Source organism: Mugil cephalus, chromosome 3 (genome assembly GCF_022458985.1).
Source record: "Mugil cephalus isolate CIBA_MC_2020 chromosome 3, CIBA_Mcephalus_1.1, whole genome shotgun sequence".
NCBI lineage: Eukaryota > Metazoa > Chordata > Actinopteri > Mugiliformes > Mugilidae > Mugil > Mugil cephalus.
Genome location: NC_061772.1, coordinates 11,880,405 through 11,906,669, shown reverse-complemented (window position 1 = coordinate 11,906,669; position 26,265 = coordinate 11,880,405). Strand labels below are relative to the sequence as shown.

At 40.1% G+C, this 26,265-nt stretch overlaps 3 protein-coding genes and 1 long non-coding RNA gene across 5 annotated transcripts; 2 read left to right on the top strand and 2 right to left on the bottom strand.

Annotated features, from left to right (window-relative positions):
- The first annotated feature begins 325 nt into the window (after window positions 1-325).
- Window positions 326-8,361, top strand: terfa (telomeric repeat binding factor a). 2 transcript variants are annotated; one of them, XM_047580886.1, is made up of 13 exons: window positions 326-757; window positions 992-1,087; window positions 1,711-1,841; window positions 2,417-2,503; window positions 3,394-3,534; window positions 3,792-3,937; window positions 5,294-5,836; window positions 6,018-6,128; window positions 7,058-7,186; window positions 7,288-7,392; window positions 7,627-7,709; window positions 7,802-7,845; window positions 8,037-8,361. In XM_047580886.1, exons 1-13 carry the CDS (start codon window positions 607-609, stop codon window positions 8,193-8,195), a joined length of 1,926 nt encoding a protein of 641 aa, XP_047436842.1. In that variant the 5' UTR covers window positions 326-606; the 3' UTR covers window positions 8,196-8,361. The 2 variants fall into 2 exon arrangements, with proteins under 2 accessions (XP_047436842.1, XP_047436841.1); XM_047580885.1 differs by having other exon boundaries at window positions 331-757; window positions 5,291-5,836.
- Window positions 8,362-8,446: 85 nt separating this feature from the next.
- nip7 (NIP7 nucleolar pre-rRNA processing protein) lies at window positions 8,447-10,653 on the bottom strand. Its single transcript, XM_047580889.1, has 5 exons — window positions 10,482-10,653; window positions 10,287-10,373; window positions 10,062-10,200; window positions 9,087-9,227; window positions 8,447-8,906 (listed from the first exon to the last, which is right to left on the bottom strand). Exons 1-5 carry the CDS (start codon window positions 10,535-10,537, stop codon window positions 8,787-8,789), a joined length of 543 nt encoding a protein of 180 aa, XP_047436845.1. The 5' UTR covers window positions 10,538-10,653; the 3' UTR covers window positions 8,447-8,786.
- A 4,933-nt stretch (window positions 10,654-15,586) lies between these two features.
- On the bottom strand, window positions 15,587-26,189 carry LOC125005507 (interferon regulatory factor 1-like). Its single transcript, XM_047580888.1, has 7 exons — window positions 25,921-26,189; window positions 25,628-25,727; window positions 21,645-21,824; window positions 21,396-21,569; window positions 21,240-21,292; window positions 20,936-21,023; window positions 15,587-20,236 (listed from the first exon to the last, which is right to left on the bottom strand). The coding sequence occupies exons 1-7, from the start codon at window positions 26,008-26,010 to the stop codon at window positions 20,121-20,123; spliced, it is 801 nt and encodes a 266-aa protein (XP_047436844.1). The 5' UTR covers window positions 26,011-26,189; the 3' UTR covers window positions 15,587-20,120.
- LOC125005510 lies at window positions 21,747-22,728 on the top strand. Its single transcript, XR_007112450.1, has 2 exons — window positions 21,747-21,889; window positions 22,222-22,728. It is a non-coding gene; the product is annotated as an uncharacterized LOC125005510 (long non-coding RNA).
- Window positions 26,190-26,265: the final 76 nt, after the last annotated feature.

Here is a 26,265-nt window from a genome sequence, read left to right as displayed (position 1 = left end):
GAGGGACCCGTAAGAAGCGAAAACTGTAATTCAATAAAATTCAATTCTATGTATGGTATGAAAGAAAATAAAATGTCCATAACATTATTATCCTAATTATGGCATTTGATTTCCAATTTCTCATCTCACCGGAAGTGTCTCTGTAATTTTAGTCAATAAATTAGGAGGAGGTTGCAGCTGTTTTGTTTGCTGTTTTGTTTGTCGTTGTTGATGTGAAGAGCAGCGCTATATGACTCCAGTCCAGTGTGGGGCAGTACAGACAATCTGCTGCTGGTGTGAGAGCTGTTTAAGTACTCGTAGGATGGAGCACTTGTTCCCTGAATTTTGACTTTAAGGTACCGCTTTTTCGCACCCAGCCAAGCTTTGTCCTCTTCATTTGAACTATCCGATCATATCTATGCTTAATCTCAGATCTGGCTTATTTTAACGCCACGGGTGTATATTGTGATTCGATTTTTAATCGATTACACTTGTAGCGCTAATCAACTGGGAATATTTTCTGCCTGAAAAGCTAAACTCAGGGAATAGCGACGCGCTGTGGTGTTATGATGAGCCATTAAACTTTTGCCGCCGCCGAAGCTTCCGTATTGACATGTTGTGAACAACATGGCGGCAAAGGGGCCATTGTTAAGTCAACACAGAAATGTGGAATCTGTCGTCAACCGCTGGTTAGTGGACTACTATTTGTCTCTGGCCCTGGAGTTGTTTGAGAAGAGGCAATACGCCGACTTCCTTGGTGTTAGAGATGTACTCGACTGTAAGTATCCTCCCAGTTTCTCGCTTCTAGCCCGCAAAGCTAGGTCAGTTGAGGCTAGCTTGTTATGCCCTACTATCTTTGGTGTTTTATCCGTTTGGTTAAGGTAATCTAATTTAGCTAAAGTTAACTGTCTTAAAACTCCTGCTGTCGCGTGTTTTTATTTTTTTATGTGCTCCAAATTTGTCGCAGCCACTTCCAAGGAAGAACAATCAACTTGTCATTGTTTTATTGCAGGTGTTTTGGTTCGTCCCGTGGTGCTTACTGATGGCATGAGAAAAAAGATTCTGTTGCTACAGTTTCTCACCTTGATACATAAAGGAGAAAGACTGGGTAAGATCAATACCAAAGGTGTAGTTATTCAATATATTGTATTTATTCATTTCCTCCAGTTCCCTCTGTTTGCAGTTTCCCAGTCTGTTCTGTATGTGCGCTGAAAAACAAATCAGATGGCTGTTTGTAAAACACGGCTTAATGACACTAGTAGTACTAGAAATAATATTAAAGTAGGTTGGTAGGTAATAATATGTTATTAAAATAACATAAAGGGATATTTCTGTTGAAACTAGCTGCTGTAATTATCTTGTATTTATTTTCCTGTTTATTAACTGTCCTATTGCAATTGTGTCATGTATTAAATCCTTTTAAATTGTCTATTTGTTATTTGTTATCTTAATTTTCATCCCCTCCTTGTCAATTCTTATGTAATGTAATTTAAGTCACATTTCATACATTTATTTTCAAAATTAGTTTTGGTGTCCTAAATGCCATAAAGGATTCTATTTATTTATTTATTTATTGAGACATTCATGTTTTTATTTTGAACTGGACAACGGGGATGAAGTGAAGTTGATGTGGGCTGGTGATGCCACTGTCTGTGACTCAAAGCGGCCACGCTGTTAATTTCTCCCATTGGACTTAACACTAAAATGAATATTGTGTGTCTCAACATACAGACGTCCCATTTGATCCTGATCCGTCAAAGACTCCTCTGGAGTCAGCCTTAACGTGCCTGGAAGAAATGAGACAGGAATGCCACATCCCACAGAAGGATTTTGAGAACATATGCACTTCAGTTAAAGAGATGGTAAGTTGTTTTTTTTATAAAGTTATACATGTTACGTACTCTTACACCAAGTCATACAAATTCCCTTTATAATTAAATGGAAACCTATCTGTTAAGTTATGATACTAACACTCATCCTGCATGAGTTTGTGTGCATGTGATGCCTCATTCTTAAAAATGCATCATTAAATTTAACCTACGTTTCAATACTTACTTCAGCGCAAGTATTTGAGATGAGACATGGATGGACACTGCTTTCTTTAGTTTTATAGACATGGATTTGGAGTTAGCACTCTTCATTTCCAAATCCTTCATATAGTAAACTGACTTGTTGAAGTATTGAATGAAATCTTATACCAGTATTGTCGTTTTCACACAACTTCAGTACATAGTGATCAGATATTTACTTGGAATGAGGCTTTTTTTTCGTCACCTGGGTTCACAGGCACAGACAAACAGAGGCAATACACAAAGAAATATAAAACATGGATATTATACTGACATTATACTACCATCCATGTTCACAGTGCCTGAGCCAGATGTTTTCAAGTGTGTAATGAGATTTGATTTATTGAATTGTGTATTTCTGTCTTTAGATTGTTGGGGTTTTCATTCAGAACAGTGAATTTGACAAAGCAGAAGAGATGCTCAGCAAACACTTTCCCAAATCAATGGTTGGCAAGGTGAGTTCACTAACTAAAGTGGCATGTTCACTATGTAACCTTGTCTTCATAGCTTCATACCCTCAAACTGTTAAACTTCTGAACACTGCAAAATCTGGTGTCAAGTGCAATAATCCAGGCAGAATTCTTATTCCAACAACTCATCACTTTGTCACCATTTACTGTTTGTGTTTATACATTTTCTGCTGTGTTTTTTGTTTGTTAGTTTTTTAGACGCTATTTTATTTGACTTTATATTTGTAACTGCCTTTACATAATCATGATACTCAAGTATCTCGGTTATAATAATGCATAGTCATTAGTTGTGTATGTTATAGAAACTATGGCACATGCTGCTCAAATTCTTTCACCACTCAGGATGTAGTTAAGTACAGCTGAGCAGCACACTGCTATAAATAATCTGGAGCTAGTGCAAGGACATATACCTCTGCATGGATATCTCCTGGTCAGCTGTGAATGATAATGGTCAGTAATGTGGAGGAATCTCTAGTCACTACTAACTAGGGTGAACATGAAGAGGGACGGAAACATGAAAGGAACTGGTTTAGCGTGCTGGACCTTTTTAGATCCCCTTCAGTCTCTTTACTGCGTTTGACAGATCAACCACATCCTCGTCCATTTAGTATAATGATTCTTATAACCAGACTGCCAGTGACGCATATGTTCCTCACGCTTAAGTCCATTTACATAAATGCTAAGTGCAGTCCCAGAGCATCATATTACACAGCTCCATTGAAAGTAATACTATAAGTCACTTCTGTTTAGTTGTTCCCTCTGGAACAGCACATACAGTAGAAGTAGTACTTTCACAGTTGTAGTACCAGTTCTTCTTTTAAACATTTGGACCTGTTGTGATGTCTCACATTACAGAGCATTTGTGTTTTCTGTAGAAAGCTATGTTGATGGGGCTCATCAATAAGAAGAGAAAAATGAATGAAGACCTCGAGCAGATGAACTTCCAAGACTTCAGAGACGAGATGTTTACCTTTTGCCAGAAGCTCTGCCCACACACCTGTCCCTTTCTCCATAAGGTAGGTCTGTATTAAGCAGATAATAAACAGTTTTATCTTTCTTCTTATTAATCTGCAATATTGAATGAATCATTTAATAAAAGTATTTTGATTTGGGTTCTCATTGTTATCGGCCCGGTAAACATGATGAGAACAATCTCAGAAGAGTTCACGTAGAAGGTCTTGTTTGTGATAACCTTGACATTTGGTTATCTACAGATAACCCGTGTTCACTGATTGTCTCGTCATGTGTCTTTGGCTTTGTGTATGTGTACCAGGCGGCGAAACAGCTTATTGATGAAACCGTTCTGGAGGAAGACGGCAAAGCAGCTGGAACTGTTGAAGAAGTAGAATCCAGCTCAGAGCAAGACGGACCCAGCCCACTCACAAGTCCAACGGTGAACTCTGTCAAGATTGTACAGCAGTAAGTTCTCTCTCTCTCTCTGTCTCTGTCTCTCTCATCTGTTTTCACAAACGCTGATCATTACTGTTAAAGCTAAAGTGTGGGCCAGATACATAAGTACACATTCAAACTTGTTCAAAAAGTCCTGGTTAATAGGAACAACTTTCCTCTCTTTCCAGAGAGAAGCAACACATTAAACCTGACGATCACTTGTAGCTAACAAGTACAGTATTTTGGCCGTGTTAGCTTTACTGTACCTTAACACTGTACCTCATATCTTTGAGGAATGAGGAAAGTCTTTTTAAAGTGACGTCAGCATGTAATTTGACATTATTTGACACCATAATGACTTGTGTATTAAAAATGTATTGATTTCATAAGAATATTCATAGCTTGATTTTAATGGGAGTCTATAGCAACCACCACCTAGCAATCCCACTTCAGTACTTTCCACATTAGTGTTGATTTCAAGACATGGTTGTTGCTTAGTTTGCATTCTTCAGAACTGCCTTTGTCTGCTGTGAGTCAGATAACGAAGGACTTTGTTGACTCAACATCAACAACATCGTCGAAGTGTCTCTCTTTTGTTTATGGGAACGAAGAGAAGAAGCAGTGAGTGTACATTAAACAAACACTCACCTGTCAAAAGATGCACAAACGTATGTAATGGTCCAACACAAACTCCTCCATGACTGTTATTAGGTTCAGTTTGTGATGAAAACTCTGAATAAAGGTGGTGATTCAACTAGACTTGGGCAGACTTAGACTTTAATGATCCACAAGAGAAAGCAATTGATTATAGTAGCTCAATTGTCACAAAAAGATGAGCTGTTGTACAGCTGGATAGAATAAGGAATAAAGGAAGTTCTGTAGCGTTCGCTATGGAAGTGGAGCTGAATCAGTCTGCTGGAGAATGAGCTCCTCTGACTCTCTAATGCTTGGTGTAGTGGATGGGATGGATTGTCCATAATGGAGAGCAGTGATGGTGATGTTAAACTGGATTACATTTAGTTGTTATTTAGCCTAGCCACTGGCTAAAATGGGGTTTACAAAATAATAAAAACATTGAAATTGGCATCTCTCATTCACATTCATGAAGTCAAGATTTGGAGATGCATTTGTTTTCACTATCCTACCTCGTTTGGCAAATGAGTGTATATTGAACCATCATCAATCAGTCATTAATTGTAGCACCTTCAAATCACAGAGACGCCTATCTGTACTGGATTAGTATTATCACAGGACCTCCGAAGAGACAGGGTTGATCATTGGTGGTGTTATTTTTATAGTGTCATGCTTTACTAGAACTTCATTCAACAGTGTTTTTAGCACCAAGTACACTGTTCACCCTCTGTCTTTTGTCTTATCTTCCAGCAGGCAGTCAGTTATCCAGAGGACCAGACTCGAAGCAGCCTACAATGCCTTGGCTGCAGGTTCAGTTGAAATGACATTTGCTCAATTGAAGGACGAAGTGGAGACAGATGAGCAGGAGACTGAGGAGCAGGAAAGAGACAATTTTTGTCTGCAACTTTCACTTGATACTTATAGCTGTACCCATCAGAAGTCAGAGGAGGAAGGGCCATTTCAGAGAAACTCGGGCAGCCCCATGGAAGCTTCTCCAGCAGAACGACCTCAAACAGATGCTGTTACTCAGACGCAGGTGGGCTCACTCTCAAAGATGGCCGCAGTGACGAGGAACCGGCAGCTTCCCACTTTGGCTCAGCTAGTGGTCGAACCAGACAGTCAGGCAGCCTCTCAGTGCACAACATCTTCTCACGAAGCACAGACTGAAGTGGAAATGGAAAAGTCACCACAGACTTGTGCTGTATCCGATAAAAACGACCAGCAGTGCCCACTGACAGTCAAAAAAGTTTCGGTACCCACACGAAAGCGCAGACGAGTGACCAGAACTGGCAGCAGGTAAATACCTTCTTTAAAAACAAATGTTCTTACTATTGCAAGCAGCCACTTCTTAGGAGGTTATTGCTGAATATTTGCATCTTGTGGACAGTACATTGGGAATTTCATTATGCGTATGTTGCACGTGATTCTGTATTGCTCAGTGGGCGCATGCCATTAAAACTGCTCGTGTTTCATTCAGATTTCCAGACAGATTGGTTGAAAGAAACAATGACGATTCCCCTGACTCGGTTGCCAACAGTCAAGATTGTAGTGGGGAACTCCTTAATCTTTCCAACAGTTCACTCAGCAGGTAAATGTACAACATCACCTCACACACACCTGATACTCTAGTCTGGATTGTAAGAGCTGATGACTGTATATTAATATTCTGATATGATTGTTATGACCAATACAGACACAACAGACTTATTATTATATGTATTTATGTATGTGTACAGTACATGGTCGTATTGTTAATGTGCTTCCAATAGACTCAGTTTACAGAATAAATTTACACAGGACTGACTGCTTGTAAAGCATGTGTAGGCTACAAAAAAACAATTGGAATAAATTAACATTCTGCTGAACTAACTAATGGCTTTCTAAAGCTACTGAACTACGAATTATAAAAGGGCAAGTCTTTATCGTTACACTGGGCAACAGCCCTGTGGGATCATTCATCCCTTTGTCTTCCCCTCTTCTACTTCATGATGCAAAGTGACTTGTAGAGCGAGAGAGGAACTAGCTGTTCTTACTTGGTGTGTCATTAATGTAAACTAGTGTTTGCACTAGGCCTTCTAGGACGGTAGTTACACTGTCAGGTGAAAACAGTGATAATCAAGATAATGAGCAGAGCATAATTACAACTGTAACAGATTTCTACATGTCAAGGTAATAACTGACTTGACTCATCATGCGGGAGCAAAAGTGGGAGGAGGCTTCTCTCACTATGCTGCAGAGGTGCAGAAGATCCTTTTTCCCCACAGCCATCAGGCTATACAACGCCACTGTTTAAATGCTAAAATACTCCCTTGTGAAACTGTAAATTGGTCAGCTGTACATAGTTTTACATGTTAATACAGTCTTGTACATATTTCCAGTCTTCCTTCTCCCTTTGCACTGTTGATTTTGTTATTTTGTTGGTGTGTTATGTTAATGTCTGTGTGTTTGTGTACAAGCTACTGGACAATTGAAATTTCCCCAAGGGAATGAATGAAGTATTTTTCTATTCTATTCTAGTTTATGCAGAAACTCCAAGTCAAGACAGTCGTCATCAGACGTTGAGGGAGACTCACTGGAGCGATTGGCCTCCTGCGAAAGTCCGGTGCAGAAATCTCATCAACCACCAGCCAGCGATTCTCAGAGCGAGCAAGTCTAAATATCTATAGTCTATAGAATTCATTTAATGTCAGTGTTTTAAGTTAAATATTCTGTGCTGAACTTTTGACGAACTTCATTTATTTCAACAGGGATCCAGATAACACAGATGACACCTCGCCCGGCTTAGCTGATGTGTTGACTGTCACTCCCGGCAAGCACTCTGCTCAAAGCATTCATCCTTCACAGACAAAATGGTGCGTCAATATTACGCCCACATGCTTTAGAAAAAAATGGATTAACTCAACTGCTGCCCTGGAAAGACTGACACATGTTTGCTTTTTTTATGTAATGTTTTGATTAGTGCACTTTACATAGTCACATAGTGGACATAACAGCTGTTAGCAGGTTATTTAGCAAATATCAGTTTTTGTTTTGCACTGAACATTTCTTTTACCAAGAAATATAAAGTTTACTCTTGCTCTTCACAGGAAAAAAATGTACAATAATGCAAAAGAGAGTAAGGACACATGGAGTGACGAAGAGTCCTATTTCCCCTCCAAGAGGAGTAGTGGTAATATTTCATCAGCTGAATTATAGTTATCCAATAATCATGTCCATGCAGTTCATGTTTGTAATTTCTAATGTTAATTTTTTTCTCAAAAGGATTAAATGCGAGCACTCTTTCTGACTCAAGCCACAAGAAGAGGGTAAGTGTATCACAGCTTGGCATTTTCTACACTCAAATAAGTCATGAATTTAAAGACCTGTTTCATTGTGCCAGGTCATATTCATTTATTTTTTCGTAAAGAGTAAAACAGTGTCTTGCAACAGCACTGTTGAAAATAATGCATTGTCAGTTTTGGACTCGTGAGTCACGGGATCTTGTGTTGTGTTGCAGAAGTGGACCGAGAGTGAAACTCTGAAGTTAAAAGAAGGGGTCAAAAAATTTGGAGAGGGAAACTGGAGTAAAATTAAATCGCATTACTCCTTCAAGGATCGAACAAATGTGAACCTAAAGGACAGATGGAGAACACTTAAGAAGTTAAACATGGTTTAAGATAAGTTCTGGCAGTTTTAATGCCATAGCATAATACATAATCAATTTTTTCCCTTTAAAACTTCACATTTTATTTTGTTTCCTCTGAGGACTTGTATTTTCAGATGTTGGTTAATTATGGTAATCGTGTTCAGATTCAATAAATCTTGAATGTTCACTGTTCAAAGCTTGGTCATTTTGTTAAAACAACTGTTCGTGGTAATGAATCATTGCTGCAGACCTACATAAAAAGCTCACCAAGACTGAAAACGTACAAAGATATTACAGATTTATTTGAAGAATGCCATTTACAAAAGACACACACACAGACCTCCACTTCATTTTGACAACATTCGATACAAAGAGAGGGAGAGGGTAAGACCGCTCTGACATGCCGGAGAAGTCTTTTGTCCCCTGGACTGCAGGGACATATGGTCCAGTAGCAGAAGCTGCTTTTAAAGTGTGCTTGAACCAGGCACCTGAATCCAAACATTTCACTGCTAAATGTTTAGCAGTTCAAACAAGCCATTCTGGGTGTAAATTTCAGTGAATACTACTGGGTAAATAATCCGTTGTTAAAAAAGATTCAACAGTCCAGTTGTTTTTGCATCTTTATGTTAACGTGTCTTCGTTCCTAATGAACTCTCCCACATCAGCCTGGTGGAACACCACAATGGACATTGGATCAACTCGCCGACACTCCTGAGTAGACTTGGCCGCTACTCCAAAACCCTGACAGATCAGAAAGAAACAGTTAAAGTGTCGACTATCATTACTTAATTCAGCAATGTCACATGATTGTGAATAAATGGCACACATAACACACGTGATCCCTCTACAGAATATGTTCCTATTCCAAGCATGTGTTTCACCAATAGGAGAACATTAAGCATTGTAATTAAAGAGTCTTACCAAAGGCACGTCAGCCATGGAGTAGACCACAACTCCTTGATACTGCACAGTGTTCTCTGTGATTCTTCCAAGGCCGGACTTTAGAACATGGTTCCCGTACAGGAAAGACTGCTCTGCTCCAGGTTTCAGCCACACTTTAAACTAAAGACAGTTCAGTTCTAAGTTATTCATACATGCTTACGTGAATCAGTATAACTTACAGTATTGGTAGGAAAAAGAAAGAATGGCAGCTGTATGCACAATAATCTTTGTAACAGAGGGCACTAGGAGATGGGCACATGTATAGTAACACCTAAATGAAACTTGTCAATAGCAAATGACCATTTCTCAGACATAATATCATTTTACAATTCCAAGATCCCTAGTACAAATGATAAGCAACACGCATACAGCATCAATGTTTGTTCAGTGAAGATATGCTCTCTTGTACTGTAATTTATCAAAGAACTAAAGCTTTCATATTGACATTTACATGATTGCATGAGTTGATGCATGTGAGCCTTGTGTTTCAAATGCTGCTTTAGTCTCACAAGCTTGTTTGCCTTGTTGAAGTGGCCCCTTAGAGGTGTGCCAACTCGGGCTATTGACATTATGCAACAAAGACATTTAGACATGTTCCAAGAGAAAAACACTTTTGTAAAACTGCTGCCATTTGAAACTATTATGAAAGTGAAGTGCATTGCTTGTGCATGCCAGGGGCATGCATGCCATCATTGTGTGGCGCAAACAGCAGATCCTAGTAAAGATAAAAGAGCCAATCAAGCACTTTCACCTGTGAATCTCCGAAGAGTACACTTAGGTTACTAGAAAATGTTCAGACACTTTGATCAGAAAGTCCATTAGTGTAGCAGACATCGAATTTCTCCAATACCTGGCTCATTTCCTCTATCGCTCAGCATCAGCGTTAGGAAATTTGGAGAGTGTAAGGGATACAAATCACGCACATTAAATAAAATGAGATGCACTTGTAGTCACCTTTGCATATGGTGCAAGGAAATCCAAAGCTGTAATGTGCAGGCGGAACTTGTCAGTCTTTGTAAACTTCCCAAAACACGTTCCTACTGAGATGAGCTTGTCCCGGGAAAAGTTTGTGGCCAATTTAAGAATTTTCTCACTGTGAAAAGAAAAACGCAATGAGTGTATCTGTAGACGGGCTGATAATGCCATACATGTCATGTGTGTTTGTTTATCCATTATTACCTCAAGTAGTACACACGGTCATTGTGTAACCTGAAACAGTAGGTGCCGTCAGGTCGGTCCACTAGAAGTTTGATGTTTTCTCCAATGCTGTTGTGGAAGAGAAGGCATGGGTCAGGCATAGCACGAGCTAACAGGGATGCTAATCATTATCATTTCAGCCTTGCGGCTAACAATGTGCCCTCGGCGCTCACTTACTATTTCGACAGCTTCTCGAACATTATTTTCGTCTCTTCTTCAGTTAACGGCCTCATGTTTAGAGTTTAAATACGTATAGTTTATCAGCAAGTAACGTGTCTCCTGCCTCCTGCTAGAACGTGAAAACGTGGGTCAACACGGAAGCGGTCATACTTTAAAACGGAAGTACTTTGACGTAATCAACGATCGCACTTCCTGGTGTTTTTTGCATTCTCTAGTTTTCAGTTGATCGTACGTTTTCTCCCGCAAACCGGCCACCATTTGGTAAGTTTTTGCCTAAAATTCTAATAAAACACCGAAAATACGTTACAGTAAAACCCACAACAACTGCGCGGGCCTTTATCTGGTTCATATATCGAGTTTGTTGAACACTATAGTGACACTTTTTCGAAAACGGGATCCGTTAGCTCGGTTAGCTAGCTGTCAACTGTTAGCGAGCTCGGGGACGTTAGCTTGCCAGCTAGCTATGTTAGCAGCTGAAATGCTAACTCTAGTTCGCTGGAGGCAACGACCCATATCTACCAATTAACTTTAAATCAATCCCGAAACAGCGGAACACACTCTGCTACTTATATTGAATTGCTTACTCCCATTTGTGAATTAACCTCAGACTCGTCGTGTGAACTGTGTACAGTTTTTTTCTTTTGCCGCAGCCCTACGAAGTTACATAAGGTCCATTTGTTTGTAAATACCAATTACGTTCTTTCGTGTAATCCAAGATCAGAGGCAAAGTTGCTAATCCTCAAAGGACTTCACGTGTCATTGCGATCAACATTGCGCACCTTCTCTCCCGTTCCGTGCCACCTGACAGTGTGATTCACCTGCATTACAAGTGTCCAGTGAATTCAGTGTGAGTGTGTGTATGGTCAGCTGCAGAGTCAGTGCGGCGATTTTGGAAATGCACTTTGTCAGCGAGCTCTTTGCATTTGGCACATCATTTGATCCCCTTGTTACCTCCTGTTTGAGTGCCAGTGACGGCTGAGAAACGTCCTATGCTGCCAAGTTATACACACCGAAGCCATTATATTCACTGCCATTTCGCAATCACACCGATGTTTTATTATGTTGTCCTATTTAGAAATGACTCATAGCTGTATTGTCTTTAACGCTTTGAAATTAAGTGCAAGCATTTCGTGTGGCTTTACAAGTGACTTAAACAACCTTTCCCACAATCATAGTCTAAATACAGCAGTTTTTTCTGCGTAAAGTACCCAAACTTACAAAGTAATTATGCGTACCAAGTAGCACTCATTCCGTGTACATCTGTAATGTGAAGTGTTATCTCAGGCCATCCTCTTGAGACCAGGTGCTCCAGCTAGCTCCGTTTCTCTTTGTAGTCATGCGAGAAGCTCATACATTTTGTCAGACAGGCTTCAGTTTCTATGTGCTATTAGTGAAATAAGCCTCTGGATGGTTTCAGCTCCAAGGGGATGCCAGTTATAATGGAGGCATTATTAAGACTGCCGTGCTAATAATAGTCTGCTGAAAACGAATTCAGTGGCTGATCATTGACTATATGACTATATTGACCACAAGAACCTACTGTTGCAGTGGTACACTGTTATTTACCAGGACAGAAAATAGAAGTATTACTGATCAATTGGGTGGGTGACTGCTCAAGATTCTATATTTAAAGACATGTTACATGCTGACCTGATTTCTCTGTCCTAACTTCATGCTTACCATATGGCAGAATTAAGATATATTCTTTTTTAGAGAGATATATTACTGTTTGTCTAACATATTTTCTTTCTTGGTTTCAGTTTTTGAACTGATTAGCATTTTATGAGGAGATAAATCTATTTAACAGTTTTAAGATCTAAAATAGGGTTTAATAACGTCATCAGTCTTATGACTGTACTGACCGAGGTAGTGTAAAAATATGGTCATGGCGTGTGATGTTATTTTCATTTCGAGTCCTCGTCGGTAGACATATGTACGTGGTAGTTAACTATTGGCCACAGGAGTATAAGTTGCTAATCCACGCCTGTAATTACAGTAATAAGACAAAAGATGTCAACATGTGATTGAACTTTTTTATTTCTTTGTCAACAGGTGTGTGCTGCCCTGTCTTGGGAGAACAGTTCGTGTGCCAACGGTTTACCCCAGAAAAACCAGAGGCTTGTATCTGTCATCAGTTTCCGGCGTGTGTTTGCGACTCTGGTAACACTGAACAGGAAGACAGACGCAGAGGAAACTGCTGTGGCTTCTTCTTCAGCCTCGGGATGACTGAGTTCTGGGTTTGTTTCAGCTGCTGCATTGCAGAGCAGCCACAGCCTGTGAGTATGAAATAGACTGAAGCGGTTTTAAGGGGTTTTTGATAATAAACGTTGCAGTGTCGTCTGGGGTTAATGTACGATCCCAACCCAAACTTCCGTCATCTATATTTCACTATTTGGAATGATAGTTTTAGTCTTATGGTTTTAAGTATCAGGACTTCCAGCAAACAACAGTCCACTTTTTGGCATTACAAATATATTTAATGAGATTTATTATTTGGATGGCGAACGATCAGTTACTCCTAATTGTAGACAGCCAGCCTGTCTACTTAAGATCAAATGAGTTATCAATGTCAACCTCTGTCTCAGTCTGAGCTTGATTATCTTGAGCTAATTTTCTCCTTCATCCTTACTGATTGCTTATGTTTTCTAAAGTTATTCTCGGTTAGTGATCCTAACCTCTAAAACACCTTCATGATACTCATTTTCAGAAACGGCGGCGACGAATCGATCGCTCCATGATTGGGGAGCCAACAAACTTTGTTCACACCACACATGTAGGCTCAGGGGACATGGGCATGGGATTGGCAACAGTAGGTTTTTGTTCTCCTTTCAGAATACTCAAATAGTAGGGCACAGCAAACATGTTTCCAGTCTGTTTAATATTTACACCCTTTTCTAGGTGGACCTTGTTCAAGCCCAGATGAAATCTAAAGGGGGTTACGCGCATGGAGGCTCTGAAGGTTCTCAGTTGTAACACGGTAAGAGACGCTGCGTCATCCCTTAGTGGAACTGATATTCAGCCACACAAATTTCACTACCCTAAAGCTCTGCTATTCCAGCATAAACTAGTCGTATATGCAAATATCTGTTTGTGACCATAAAAAGGTCACATTTTAACTTCCCACCGATTTTACAGATAAAACCATGGTTTAGTTATTCCAAAATATCACTTTGTGATATTTAACCGAGCAGTACATTAATACACAGGACGAGATGTTACTATCCCTTGTGCCATGATCTGAGTCAAAACTCCTTTAGAAACCCAGTCCAACTGAAGAACCGACCAGCAGCCAGTGGTCAGCTGCTAACTAGCTTAGCCACCAGCAGCACAACGTTCTTCATTAAGTCTGTTTAGCAACCTACAGTGTTTTCTATTTTTGGTGAAAGTTGTAGTTCCTCCCTCTTTTAAATAAGAGACCAGAAACAGAAACAGAAATATAACCTGGGAAATTCTAGCCTTTGACCTTCTCAATTAGAAATACCACCAGTGTCAGGATTTTCACACTTTATATGGTGAACACCCCAAATAAAGGTTCCTGTCTTGACTCCACCCACGATGTGTCAACACCAATGATGACAAATCATGCATGCAAATCACACAACAGCAAGTTTGTCTGGTGTGGCTTTGAGAGGAAACCAGAGAAACACTGCACACCCAGCACATGTTTGTTCTCTACATAGTCATGTTTTTAAGGGGAATTCTGTCCCTGTGTGAGCTGATCAATGTCCTTCTTCCCCTTTATTGGCTTTGTTTTGCTTTTAATATCTCCATGGTCACTTTATTTATTTATTTTTTATTTTGGAGGTAGAGCAAACTGAACCTTGCAAAAATAATCATCACATTTAACTTTGGTACTCATTAATTGACATAAAGTAACTTGTCAGTTCATTAGGTACTAGTGAAAATGGTTAGTACACTAATTGTGAGTTTCTTGAAGGTTATGATTCGGCATTGGTCTAAAATGACAGGTCTTGATTCAAATGTGTTTTCTTTTTTCTAGGCTGTGGTTTGTAGTACTATTGAGCTGTAACAACACATATTTCTGTTACATTAGCAATCTCATTTTATTTGTGTTAAATTAATTTAAGAGCACTATAAACTACATAATCTAAAATGATCTTGGTGTTGGATTACACGTTTCAGCATAAAGTGACTATTCTAATAGTTGTCAGAGAGGATTTTGTTCAGAACTAGCATTACTATGCTGCAATACTATAATTACTTACTAGCAATACTATAATGCATTTGTTTTCACAAGTGTACCTAATGTTTTGGCTAGTGAGTGTATATACTGATGACACCATGTGGTGAAGTGGTGTTTATAGGCAATGACTGACTTAAATTAAGTCCAGTTCATATTATTCCAAACGTTTTTCTTTACTACTATACCAACAGTTGCCACATTGACCTGGTGCTACTCTGAAATACTATGAGCTTTTGCATAATGTTTAAAAATAGAACTGAGCGCCACCACCCCAGTTTCCCTTGTTCAGAGCAAAGTGAGCATTTCCTTGTCTACCATGATCTCAGACTGTCAAGTAGCATTACTGATCTAAATGTAAGCTACAGGTCTGATTGGTTAATTATACCACCTGAACTGACTTACACTACATAAAGTAATTGGTGTGTGAGTGTTGCTGGTTAGTAAATAAGTAACAAAAAAAAAAAAAAGCTGCACCGGTTCTAATAGAAACACTCATTTGAAATGGAGTATTTCTAGGTAAATGTACTGGACAGGGCTCTGTCTTGGCTATGACCCAGCACACAGTCCACCCATATGTGACCTCGACCGTATGCTTTTGGATGGATGCATCCTGACAGTAGCTGAGACATGCAGAGAAAATAACAGCACTGCATTCCCTCTTAACATGGATTTCAACCAACATTTCATTTAATGATTAGATTGTGGCATTTGGGCTTGACACACACCCCTCCAGTCGTGGGAATTTGAAATCCTAACATGTGTTCCACCTTCTCCCCCACAGCTCTTCAGTCTTGTGGAATCTGCTGTTGTTGATATAAGGAAGAATTTTCATAAAAGCAGTTCCGTCTGTAATGGGCGGAGGACCAAAAGATAAAACTACTGCTTTTTCATGATGTTGTACATATTTTTATTTTCCATTCCTTTTTTTTTTTTTTTTTTAATGAAAGCACTGCTATCCATTTGCTGCCATACTGTTGCACTGTAAAGAGTAACTGTTCAGAGTAGATAAGGGGGTTTAGAAAGCTCATAATCTCAGTCAGAAGTATGCTTGTGTGTATGCATGAGGAAAATATTTTTTCCGAAATGTCTGCTGTTGTAGCCCATTTGGATGCCTGTATTTATTCTCTGATTTGTAAACGGACCTCATGGTGGCTGGGCCACGCTGGAGATTTGGAACATTCAATTTTCTGCTTTATTTTCAGAGGTTTATCAAAGGACAGGTAAAGGTAGCAAGGCAAAAATTATATGTTCATAGTTTCTATTCTGAGAAATAGTCACGATTCTAAGTTGCTTTCAGGGTTAGAGATTGCTGTTTTGTCATAAACTTGAAATGGGTAGCGTACACTGGACCACACATTGTACACTCACTTGCTTAGGAATTTTGCATTGATTTACACTGTTTTTTTTTATACTCATTTAGATTGAACCATATAGAATTTTAATAAACTATGAACTTCCTAATCTGCCTTCTGAAGTCATGTTTATTTGTTTTATTAGCACAATTTGAAAGCTCAATGCGTAGTGGTTTTTAGATTCATGTTTTTTCTTTCTCTTTTTGAGGCTTGTATACCAACAGTAGACCAAGATTTAAACTTTGAAGGAGCCTAATCACCACTGAAAACACTGCTACAATGGTGGGTTGGCAGAGTTCCCCAACTATATGTCCATCATATCCGTTGGAGTTCGTTTAAGCAGCTGTTGCTTTTTGTCCTGCACAACTGTATTTCCAGTTATTGTTCCAAAATGCGAGCAGGCATTAGTTTGTTCCCCTGGAGGTTTTTGTTTGATGCTACCAAATCACATTCAGGCAAATGTGACCCACTTTTGTAGCAGTGTGTGATGAAGTTGCTTCAGTTTTAAATGATTTCATGTGATGTATTAAATCACCTTCTGACCCTCTGTAGATATTATGTTGTTCCCAGTTTACTCCTTTTCTTCAAGCACATGTAGTTTTCCCCTCTAAGGGAAAAGCAAACAATTGCAGCTCTTATTGCCTGATAATGCTCTGTTGTGTCAGGCCAGAGCTAATGTATTTTCAGTAACATGCACATTTCCATCCTTCAGTATTGTCACGTGTTGTCCAAATTTCTGAACCTGATCCATTGGGTCTTGTAATACATGTGATTGATTGTCCTCCATGTACATCCTCCGATTGAAAATTTCAAGAACAAAGTGTGATGAATGTAATACGTCGAGCATGTAGATTGATGTTTAATGAGTGTTACTGTCAAACTATTTATGGTACATGGAGAATGGAACCTTTTAGTGTCGGTGCCAGGCAACAAGAAACACCCCGAATGGATAAAGTCACACTTGTAACATCATTCACAGCCTTAACTTTCCCAATATTCTCTGACGGATTTAATTGATCAGGTTAAAATGTTGCCACACAGATCTGTTCCTGTTTAAATGTCTGTGTAGTTATTCCTGTGTGAGGACAGATCCACGTATATGTAGACTTTTTTTTTTTTTAAAGGTATTCCTGCTCTGGGCTAAACACTGTAATGTATGCAGTCACTCTGGCATTGCAGTACATTATCTGACCAGCAGGCTGTGCTAGTGGACTGGTTGAATGTTTCATTTTGGGATTCCTGTCATAGGACTTATTTTGTGATGAAACTGTAAATACATAAAAATATAAAAGTGATCCATGGTTTATATGTATTCAGATTCATACATATTTTTGGTCACTTGTCTGTAACATTACAGGGAAGCTAGTTTTGCCACAGTGTTTTTTTTCCTCAGGATCTGCCTAAAATGTAGTTCCCGCTTTAAAGGGAAATCCATCTGTCTTTTTCTGCATTTTTCAGAATAAAAAAAAATATATATATAAATAAATGTTATCTGTTGCTGTTTGAACAATTGTCTAGTTCATGTTTTTACTTACAGAGGAAAAGCACAGTTTATTTTCTTTTCCCCCTTTACTGAAGTATTTAGTTAAGTAAATGGTGCCAGGTAAATTGGTTAAGGTACCTAAGTCAAATTACTCACTCTGCTCTTACAGTTGCAGATGATACCAGTGGAGTTAGTTTAAACTGAAGGAGTTTCATGTACTGATTCTCAGTCTAGTGGCAGGGACCCATCATCGTCCCCTCAAGCTAAATCTTAGTTGTCATGACAAAAAGTTTCCACTTGAAAGTGGCACCCTCAAAGAATTCCAGTCAAATAATTGTCTGTTGCTGAGTGGGTAATATAATGTTGACTGGACGTATGGTCCACTGAGGAAAGTATTGCAATATTTAGATGTTTGCATTATGATGAACTGAGTGGAGACAAACAGTTCTGCTTTAAGTTACTAATAACGGGAACCATGCACACTGACGTGCACGGAAGTGAAAAAGCTAATGCTAATACAAAGTGAACGTTTCCTCCTGATGCAGCACACAAAATACACTTACTTGCTGTATTCATTCAAAACACTGGTTCATTTATTTCCAGTCGCAACTGCAATAACTGTAAAATGTGATTCTCACACCAAACTGCCACTTCAGCACAGTCCATCGATGCACTGTATGGTACAAGGTTAAGAAGGACTAAAGAGCAGTCTTTGAACAGACTGTAAAGGATGATCTTTTGAGTGAGGTCCATGGTCTTTTAGACATTTCAGTTTGCCTACAGGCCAGGCAGAGGCGTTAATGATGCCATAAGTACGCTCTTTAATTTAACCTGATCTCAGTTAGAAGGCGTTAAAACTCTCAGTCGTCTTGTTTTTGTTGATTTCTCATTGTTTTCAATCCAGCCTCATAAACCGGCTGCTGGACTTTTTAACCGAGAGACCTCAACAGGTGAAAGGCTGCGTCCTTTAAGTTTAAACTAGCCGGGATGAGGGGAATCACATTTTAAAGTGTGTGTCTCTGCAGAGCAGCCAGGAAACTGACAATAGCACAGCCGTGCTATCGTGAAATAAACACCTCAAAAACTAAAGACATGGTTATTGATACTGGGAAATCTCCCTCATCCAGGTCCCCAACCAGCACTGGAAAACAGCACGTGGAGATAAATACATAAATATTAAGGTGTCATTTTCATGCTCAAACTGACATTTGAGCATCAGGTGGAAAAAAACAGCCAAGTTTAACATGGATCGTGCTTGAGAATTTTACAGTCATGTTTTATTGAATCAGTTTTAACATTTTCTTTAATCTGCTGGTGTGGTACACTGTCTCTGTGCAACAAGATCAGGATCCAGGGCATTACTAAAGTGTGCACAAAGACTATGGGTAGTTCTCTTGATTATATATCGGACATGTACAGGTCAAGGGAATCTTGGCAGACTCCACCCACCGATTGTTCAAAGAGTTCTTATTGCGTGCTTCTGCCTCGGTGTAAAACCAAACCATCGTCTTAAAAACTCTTTTGTCTAGACGGCAATTGTATTATTGACCTGATTCTTGACTTATACTTCCCCTGCATAGGTCCTTAATCACTATATGTTGCATATATTGTCAAATTGCTCTCTTTTGTATTTTTTTTTTTTTTAATCTTTTACATCCCTCTTTTGGAGTATTTATTTATTTACTTAGTCCCATGGCGGTCTTGTGTGTTATGCTGTGGGTGAGTGTCTTGTTTCACCACTGGCTGCATGGGTAATTGCCCCCTTGGGGATAATAAAGGTTTTGTTTTTATTTGTTTTGATTTGATTTGAGCCATTACACACCTGTCAGCTCTAACACACACACACACACACACACTGAAACGTATTAATTCATTTTTTATTTTTAATATATACATGGAATGTAAAGATTCCCAACAAACTCAAGCATAATGGTAGCTTTGGCATTCTATGAATGCCCAATGTTTTTCTATTTTTTAAAATAATACACAAACTACTACTCTACTAGTACAAAACTCTAGTATCACATCAAAAATACATTTTACAAACTTTAAAATTAAAGAACAAACAACAGTAGAGTCACACACACACACACACACATATATATATATATATATACAAAATCAGCTTCCTGTAAATTAAGGCAGAGCCGGGGAGCCTTGCTCAAATCCCCTGCCTCTTTATTCAGCTCTTTGTGCACTGCGTGTTGGCTAAACATCCAGACGTGCTCAACGAAACAGGAGAACAATAACTGAAGCGAAATGAGCTGTGTTTCCTCTGTAAGCTGTGTTGTGAGCTTGGTGTCATTTCAGTGAGTTTGAGGCACTGAACCGCTGTGAACACAAGTGATGATGACAGGAGAAGAGCTTGGCTTGGAACTGGATCTTTATCTCAGCATGCTGAGCAGAGAGGATGACCGACCGGCTGACTGACAGAGCAATATCCTCTGTCCTCTCGCCTTCTCCTGTTACTCTCTCAGTGGTCAGCTCAGCAGAAAGACGGGAGGAAAACTGTTAAAGGTCAGAAAGAAAGCCTGGGGTAAAAAACAAATATGCGGTAACCGCAGAGAGGAGGAGGTTGCGTAGTTGGTTCATGGCTGCTACATCAGTGTCTGCTGATGTGCGGGCCAGTCAGAGAGTTCCTTGAAGTGGTTCGGACCGAACAAATCACTGTAGTTCTCTGTGTGTAGAGGGTAGGTGTTGTCATCGCCAGCATCTGAGGAGATCAAGACAACGTGTTAGCACACATGGGAGCTTGTGCCTGTTATCTAAACCACTAACACGTTTCAATGAATGTGCTTTTATGCAGCACGCGTACAGTAAATCCAGTGCCCACGCTGGCATGAATGGGTTTCTATTTATAACTCTGTTAATGTGTAACGTGCCCCTAGATGACTTTTGGTAATTGAACTACATTAAATATGTAGGTGGACTTTTACTTATGCTTTATAGTCTCTCACATGCATTTCATTTTCTAAATAATTAAACAAAAGACCTCTAGTGGTGCTGAGGGCAGCACAATTAGTTTTGTTTTTTTTAAAAACTGAATTAAAGTTTGCGTTTGTGTGAAATTAATTTCCCATGTCACTTTAAAATGAAGTGAAACGGTTTACTGCGTTTATACTTGTCTCTACAATTGTGTTTCTTTTTTTTTTGGAAACTCATCATCCAAACAAAATAAAAGATGTTTCATTGTGTGATTTGTTCTGAATGCAAATCTCATATATTTTGCATGCTGACATAATAGCCGATAATAATGATAACAAAATGTTTTAATTAACTTTCACAATTATTTGATATATATATATATATATATATATATTTTATCTGTGAGGCCAAACTGATATTACTGAACATATTAAGGAGTCAAGGGCAGTCCACACGCAAATAGACACAAAGAAACTTAGCGTCGTACAGTGCCAGTGGTCCAACAGAGAGTGTGTTCTCCACCTCTGCTCTGCTGTCTGGCTCCAGATATCAGGGTTGCCTAAATGGTCCATCAGCTAAGGGAGCAAAATCACTTGGTTAGTCAAACAGACATGGAGAGGACCGTGGACAGAACCTGAATAGCATATCTGCAGCTGATAAATGTGATGCAGTTTCATCAGATGACTGACGGACAGTTACTGCAGCAATGACAACGTCTCTACACAGTGCGTGTCTGCCGTAAAACCTAGTTTCAGTGTATTTGGTCAGTCAGAAGGTTACAGACGTCGCACCTTAAACACGGCGTCATTTTGTTCCTGGTCCTCTGCTTTGGCCTCCCACATCCCTGCACAACAACAACAACAACAACAATTGCGAGGCTGCAGAGACATTCATCATACCAACGCCCAGAACAGCAACGGTGGACTTAACCAGAAAACTCATCTCACCATGCGTTTGAGTGTTGCCAAATGTGTCCTCCGCACCACTCTCCAGCTTCTGCGGTGGGTCAGGAACAGGTCTTGCTGTGGTGTGCTGCCAAGTGTGCGTGGCGTATGTATCAATGCGTGGGCACGCTCCCGAACTGCTCTGCTTTTCCCGGGGTCGACTCAATAACCGAAGCCCTGAGAGAGGAGAGAAAAAAGTCGAGGCTGCCACCTGGTTTGGTATGTCTGAAGTAGTGGCTACACTTCGCTTACCTCTCTTGCGTCTGTGTGTTTGCGAGCTGGGCAGCATCCTGTAGACTCTGTAGGCGTTGCTGCCTCGCTTTCTGCTGTGCTCCCTCAGCTCACAGATGTCAGGCAGAGAATTCAAGGCGCAGCGGAAGTTTGCCTTCCACGTCTTGGGATCCGGCTTGTCTTTGCCTGGATGGTACCGGCCTGAAGTGAACGGGTGTAGAGACAAACGGTGCCGTGAGCAGTTTATGTTGGATTACCAGGGTCAGGTTTACTTTGTGGCCATTTAATTAAACACAAAATAAAGTCAAAAGTGAACAGTAGGCTGATTTGGGTGCCGTTGATGTTGAGCCTCGGGATGAGCTAATCGGACAGCCCACCAGGGTTTCAGTATCTACCTGAGCCCAGAGGCCAGACACAGAATGTGCCAAAGCTTGTGTATTAAATGTGAGTCAGCTACTGGCTCTTTTTGTCATTTTTTTTTTTTTTTGTGGAGCTGTCTCCATATCCCGCAGCTCTGGAATACAATTTTACAGCAACTCGACCTCATCTTCAAACGGCAACTGCATCTTGGGCCAAGGACTGGCTTCCTGGGTCTCAGTGATGAACCCCCTGCTCATCTACTTAAAAGAGAGCTCCTGCACGTTCTGCTGCATTGCGCCTGTCCCTTAATCAGTGATTGAAAATTCGATCCAATATTATTCCATCTGAAGCATTCTCTGTGGCATTCAAGGACATCCCTTTTCTATTTTTCCGAACTTGGGATTCATTTAGGCTTTAATGCCCCTCCAAGGATGAGATCTGAGCTCATTGACCTGGTCTGGGAATAGGACACAGTCTCACTGCCATCAACCCAGTGGTAAACGCATGATCGGGCATGAAAGCTCTCATAACCCCCCCCCCTTTTCTCTCTTTTTTTCTCAATATATTTTTTGTGTTTATAAATCATGTAAAATCCCCTTGTTGGTAATGTTCTGTTTCTGTTGTGTGTTGTCCGCCCCTGCTTTACCGAGTTCAACAGAAATATTGGTTTAAAAAAAAAAAAGCAACATGATTTATGTACCCATGAGCCAAAATAAACACTGTGTGTGTGTGTCTGGATTAAAAACAAAAAAAAAAAAAAAAAAAAACGGTACACATAAGCAAAACAAAATATCTGGCAGTTGTTGCTATGCCGGTTTGTCAGAGATCTGAGCAGCTGGAAAAAAATAAAGCAGTTCAAACTGAAAACAAATTTACAAGTTTATTTTTGCTGGCAATGAGCTCAATAACAAAATCGGCACTGGGCTTAAAAGACCTGATGTGAGCACTGTTGCACCTGTAACCACACCTGACAGTAATACACGCTACTTTGGGGTTTACCTGGACATCATTTCACCATGGCGACAAACAAAAACACTGGGGATTATCAACAACAACAACAACAAAAAAGAATTTACTGAGGGTTAAATTATCGACCTTGTGTGTTTCTTATAGTTGTTGCTCACATAGAAGAGCAGAGAAGTTAGGAAACGTGCTAAATGTCCACAAAAATCTTCCAGAATTTTAGCAACATGCCTTTAGCGTGACTCATACTCAAAGTAACGTGTGAGACATATGACCTTTGTTAGCAATTAGTGGTAGATTAATGTTCTGTCAGAGACCACCAACCAAGCAGCAAACTCCAGGGCTGAGAGACAAAGTCGTTGTGCCAAACTCTGCAGATCGACAAACTGAGGTCAACTCTTTAGAAATCCTCATGGTCTCCCTTACTGAAGTAAATAAGTTTACAGCCTGCAACAGAAAGGGGTCCTGGCGCACATTCCTGATAACTCTGGGGGAGTTTAATTTAACTCTCAAGAGTTAGAAGAAGTTCTCTAGAGCCAAGATAGCAACCCCCACACTGACCTTCAGCCTCGCTCTTCACAAAAGCTCGGGGTGACCTCATGAGGGATTTCACCTAAGTAATTCACCTACACCTTTCAGTTATCCTCTAAAGACTTTGTACCCAGACCACTGCCTTTAATGACCACCGTTCTTCTCTTTATTAAAAAGTGTGTTTTCTCAATGGAAGCAACACGGTATACGGTGACATCAGAGCTACACACAGCCTCGCTGATGTTAATTCAGTGCGTTCACCTTGAAATGTCACAGCAACTACTCAGTGACTGTGACGCTACCATTATCTATCACCGGCTGGCAGACCATCCATCATCAGCCCCGCTGTCAAATGACTTCATCCGCTGTGTGGAGTCCTTTCTCAAATTTAGCAACACACTGACATGTGGCTCTCATGAAATCACTGGAGCTTCAAGATCCACTATGGATCATTTACAGCGGACAAGGGCTAACAAGAGCTGAAGGAGCGCAGGCTTTACACATGCAGCTACTCATCAATACCTAAAGCTTTTCTTCTCTGCATTTGTAATTTAACATTTTAATTATTCTTTTAATCTGCATTTTAGAGCAATCTGTACAAGTTTTGTTAAACTTTCCTACTTTGTGTGTTGCTGATTATTTTCTTTCTGGACCTTGTGAAAGGAACTGATGTTGTACTTTGACAGCAACATGATCACCCTGCGCATTGACGGCAAGTGAACTGGAGCTTTCCCATGACTTGAATCACCTACACTCACAAATTTCCCAAGACGGAAATATATACTGAAATGTACAGGTATGCGCTTGCACGCTTGCGCATGTGCTCAACTGAAGTAGTGACTCAGAGTAAAGATATCAGGTTATCCGACTGTGAAACTTTCATGTTACACAATGCAAATGTTTACTCTTACAAGAAATAAAAACAAATCACTCAGTGCTATTTGTTTCATGACTATAAGATGGTGAATATTTAACAGACACAGATTGTTAAAAAAAGAAACTGTGTGAGAGGATGCGCTAACAGGATCTTTTGTATTTCACTTGTCAGTCCATGCAGAGACTTGCACGGACTAGACTGACGTCCCTAAAATCTTTACAGAGACGGTTGGTGACTAAAACCCATATGTTTTAGTTATAGCCTTAGTATTATTTGAGATGTCTGTGCAGCTCTCCACACTTAGCTGGAAAATTGCTTCAGGAATGTGGTAGATCTAGAAAGACTGAACACTACAGCCATGCCAGCTCTTCACTGGAAAAAGCTTCCACTGTGGATGAAACCGGTCTGCTAGAAAATCTCACTGTTGTGATTCAACTATCCAACCACCCTGCAGAACAGGCACACGATTTAAAGTTTCAGACAGATCGTTCAGATAGACTTCAGGTTTAGAAACTTGATATTTGTTCCTAAACGTATGTAACCTCGACACATTATACCTTTCACTGAACGATATTCAATTTTACTACTTTCTTTCAATGGACTTTTGGGGGCATTTTAACCTTCAACTTGTGGTTGACATGACTTGTTCCAATGTGAACTACGAAAACACCCCATATAACAAAACCCTACGGAACAAAGTAAAATGTAAAAGCAAAGTGTGGCAAAAAGTCTCATTTATCCAGATAATAATTGCCTAAAGAAAATCTTTGTTGTTTCCTTTTCCTAAAGAAAATCTTTGTTGTTGGGGATGGTCGACAGCATAAATGTTACTTCTCGTGAGATCAACGCATCATCAAAGGGCTCTGAACAATAATTTGGTATTATTATCATTTCTATCTTAAGCGTTACTGTAATGGAAGTGCGTTCTGTGGCTGTGGTATGGTGAATCTAAGAATGTCACATAACGTCAGACGGAGGAAATAAGAGCAGTGATTGCACTGATGTGTCAACCAGCTGTTTCCTCGAAGACATTTCTCTCTTTAGAACTGAAGAAGCCACTTGGATGCGTGGTGAAGCATTTTCAAGACAACCCTACGCATCTAAAAATAAAAAATAAAAACTCAATTATTTAAAATGCCCTTTGCAGCGGTGACCCTGATGAAACCTGGAGTCTTGACCTCCCTGCAGTTTCTTTTCCTCCTGAGTTTGCTTCAATACAACTTTTACCTGACTGAGAACCTTCACAGTGCACATGTGTATTTATGGGGCTTACCAGTGTGCATGGCCCAACTCCTGAAGAGCGTAGCATCTCGGTCAATACTCCAACCATGGCGAGCGGCGTGTTTCCATGGGATCTGGAAGATTCGTGCTGACTGCAGAATAAAATACAATAAAAGAGATTAGAATTTGTTATGCTGCTGATTTCCTGGGTTATTCTGAATGCTGCTGTATTTCTCCCGTATTACTCCAAAAAAATCACTTTGATCTCTGGTGCGTATCTCAGCGTGTGTGTGTGTGTGTGTGTAGGTGTGAGCGGGGGGATGAGGGTGAGACAGAGGGGTCTACCTGGTCCAGCCAGCTGACTCCCGGATACTTCCCAGACTGAATCTGTTCTTCCAGCCACGGCCTCAGCCTCAGCCGGCCTGGTTGTTGCATGCTGCGGTGGGAGCCTCAGGTGTGCAGAAAGGTGGCCAGCAGCAGAAGAAGCGTCAGCAGCCACGCAGGAGTGTCAGCGATAGGAGAAAATTCTTAGGAGCTCCGATTAAATCAGAGGTCGCCCTGGGACACCCTTCCTACTCAGCTGCATTCTTCCAATCAAAACCCGCACAGTTGAGACAATCCTTCTCTCCTCCAATAACCTCGCTGCTTAAGTGGTTCTTCAGGTTACAGGAAATACTGTATATATTGAGT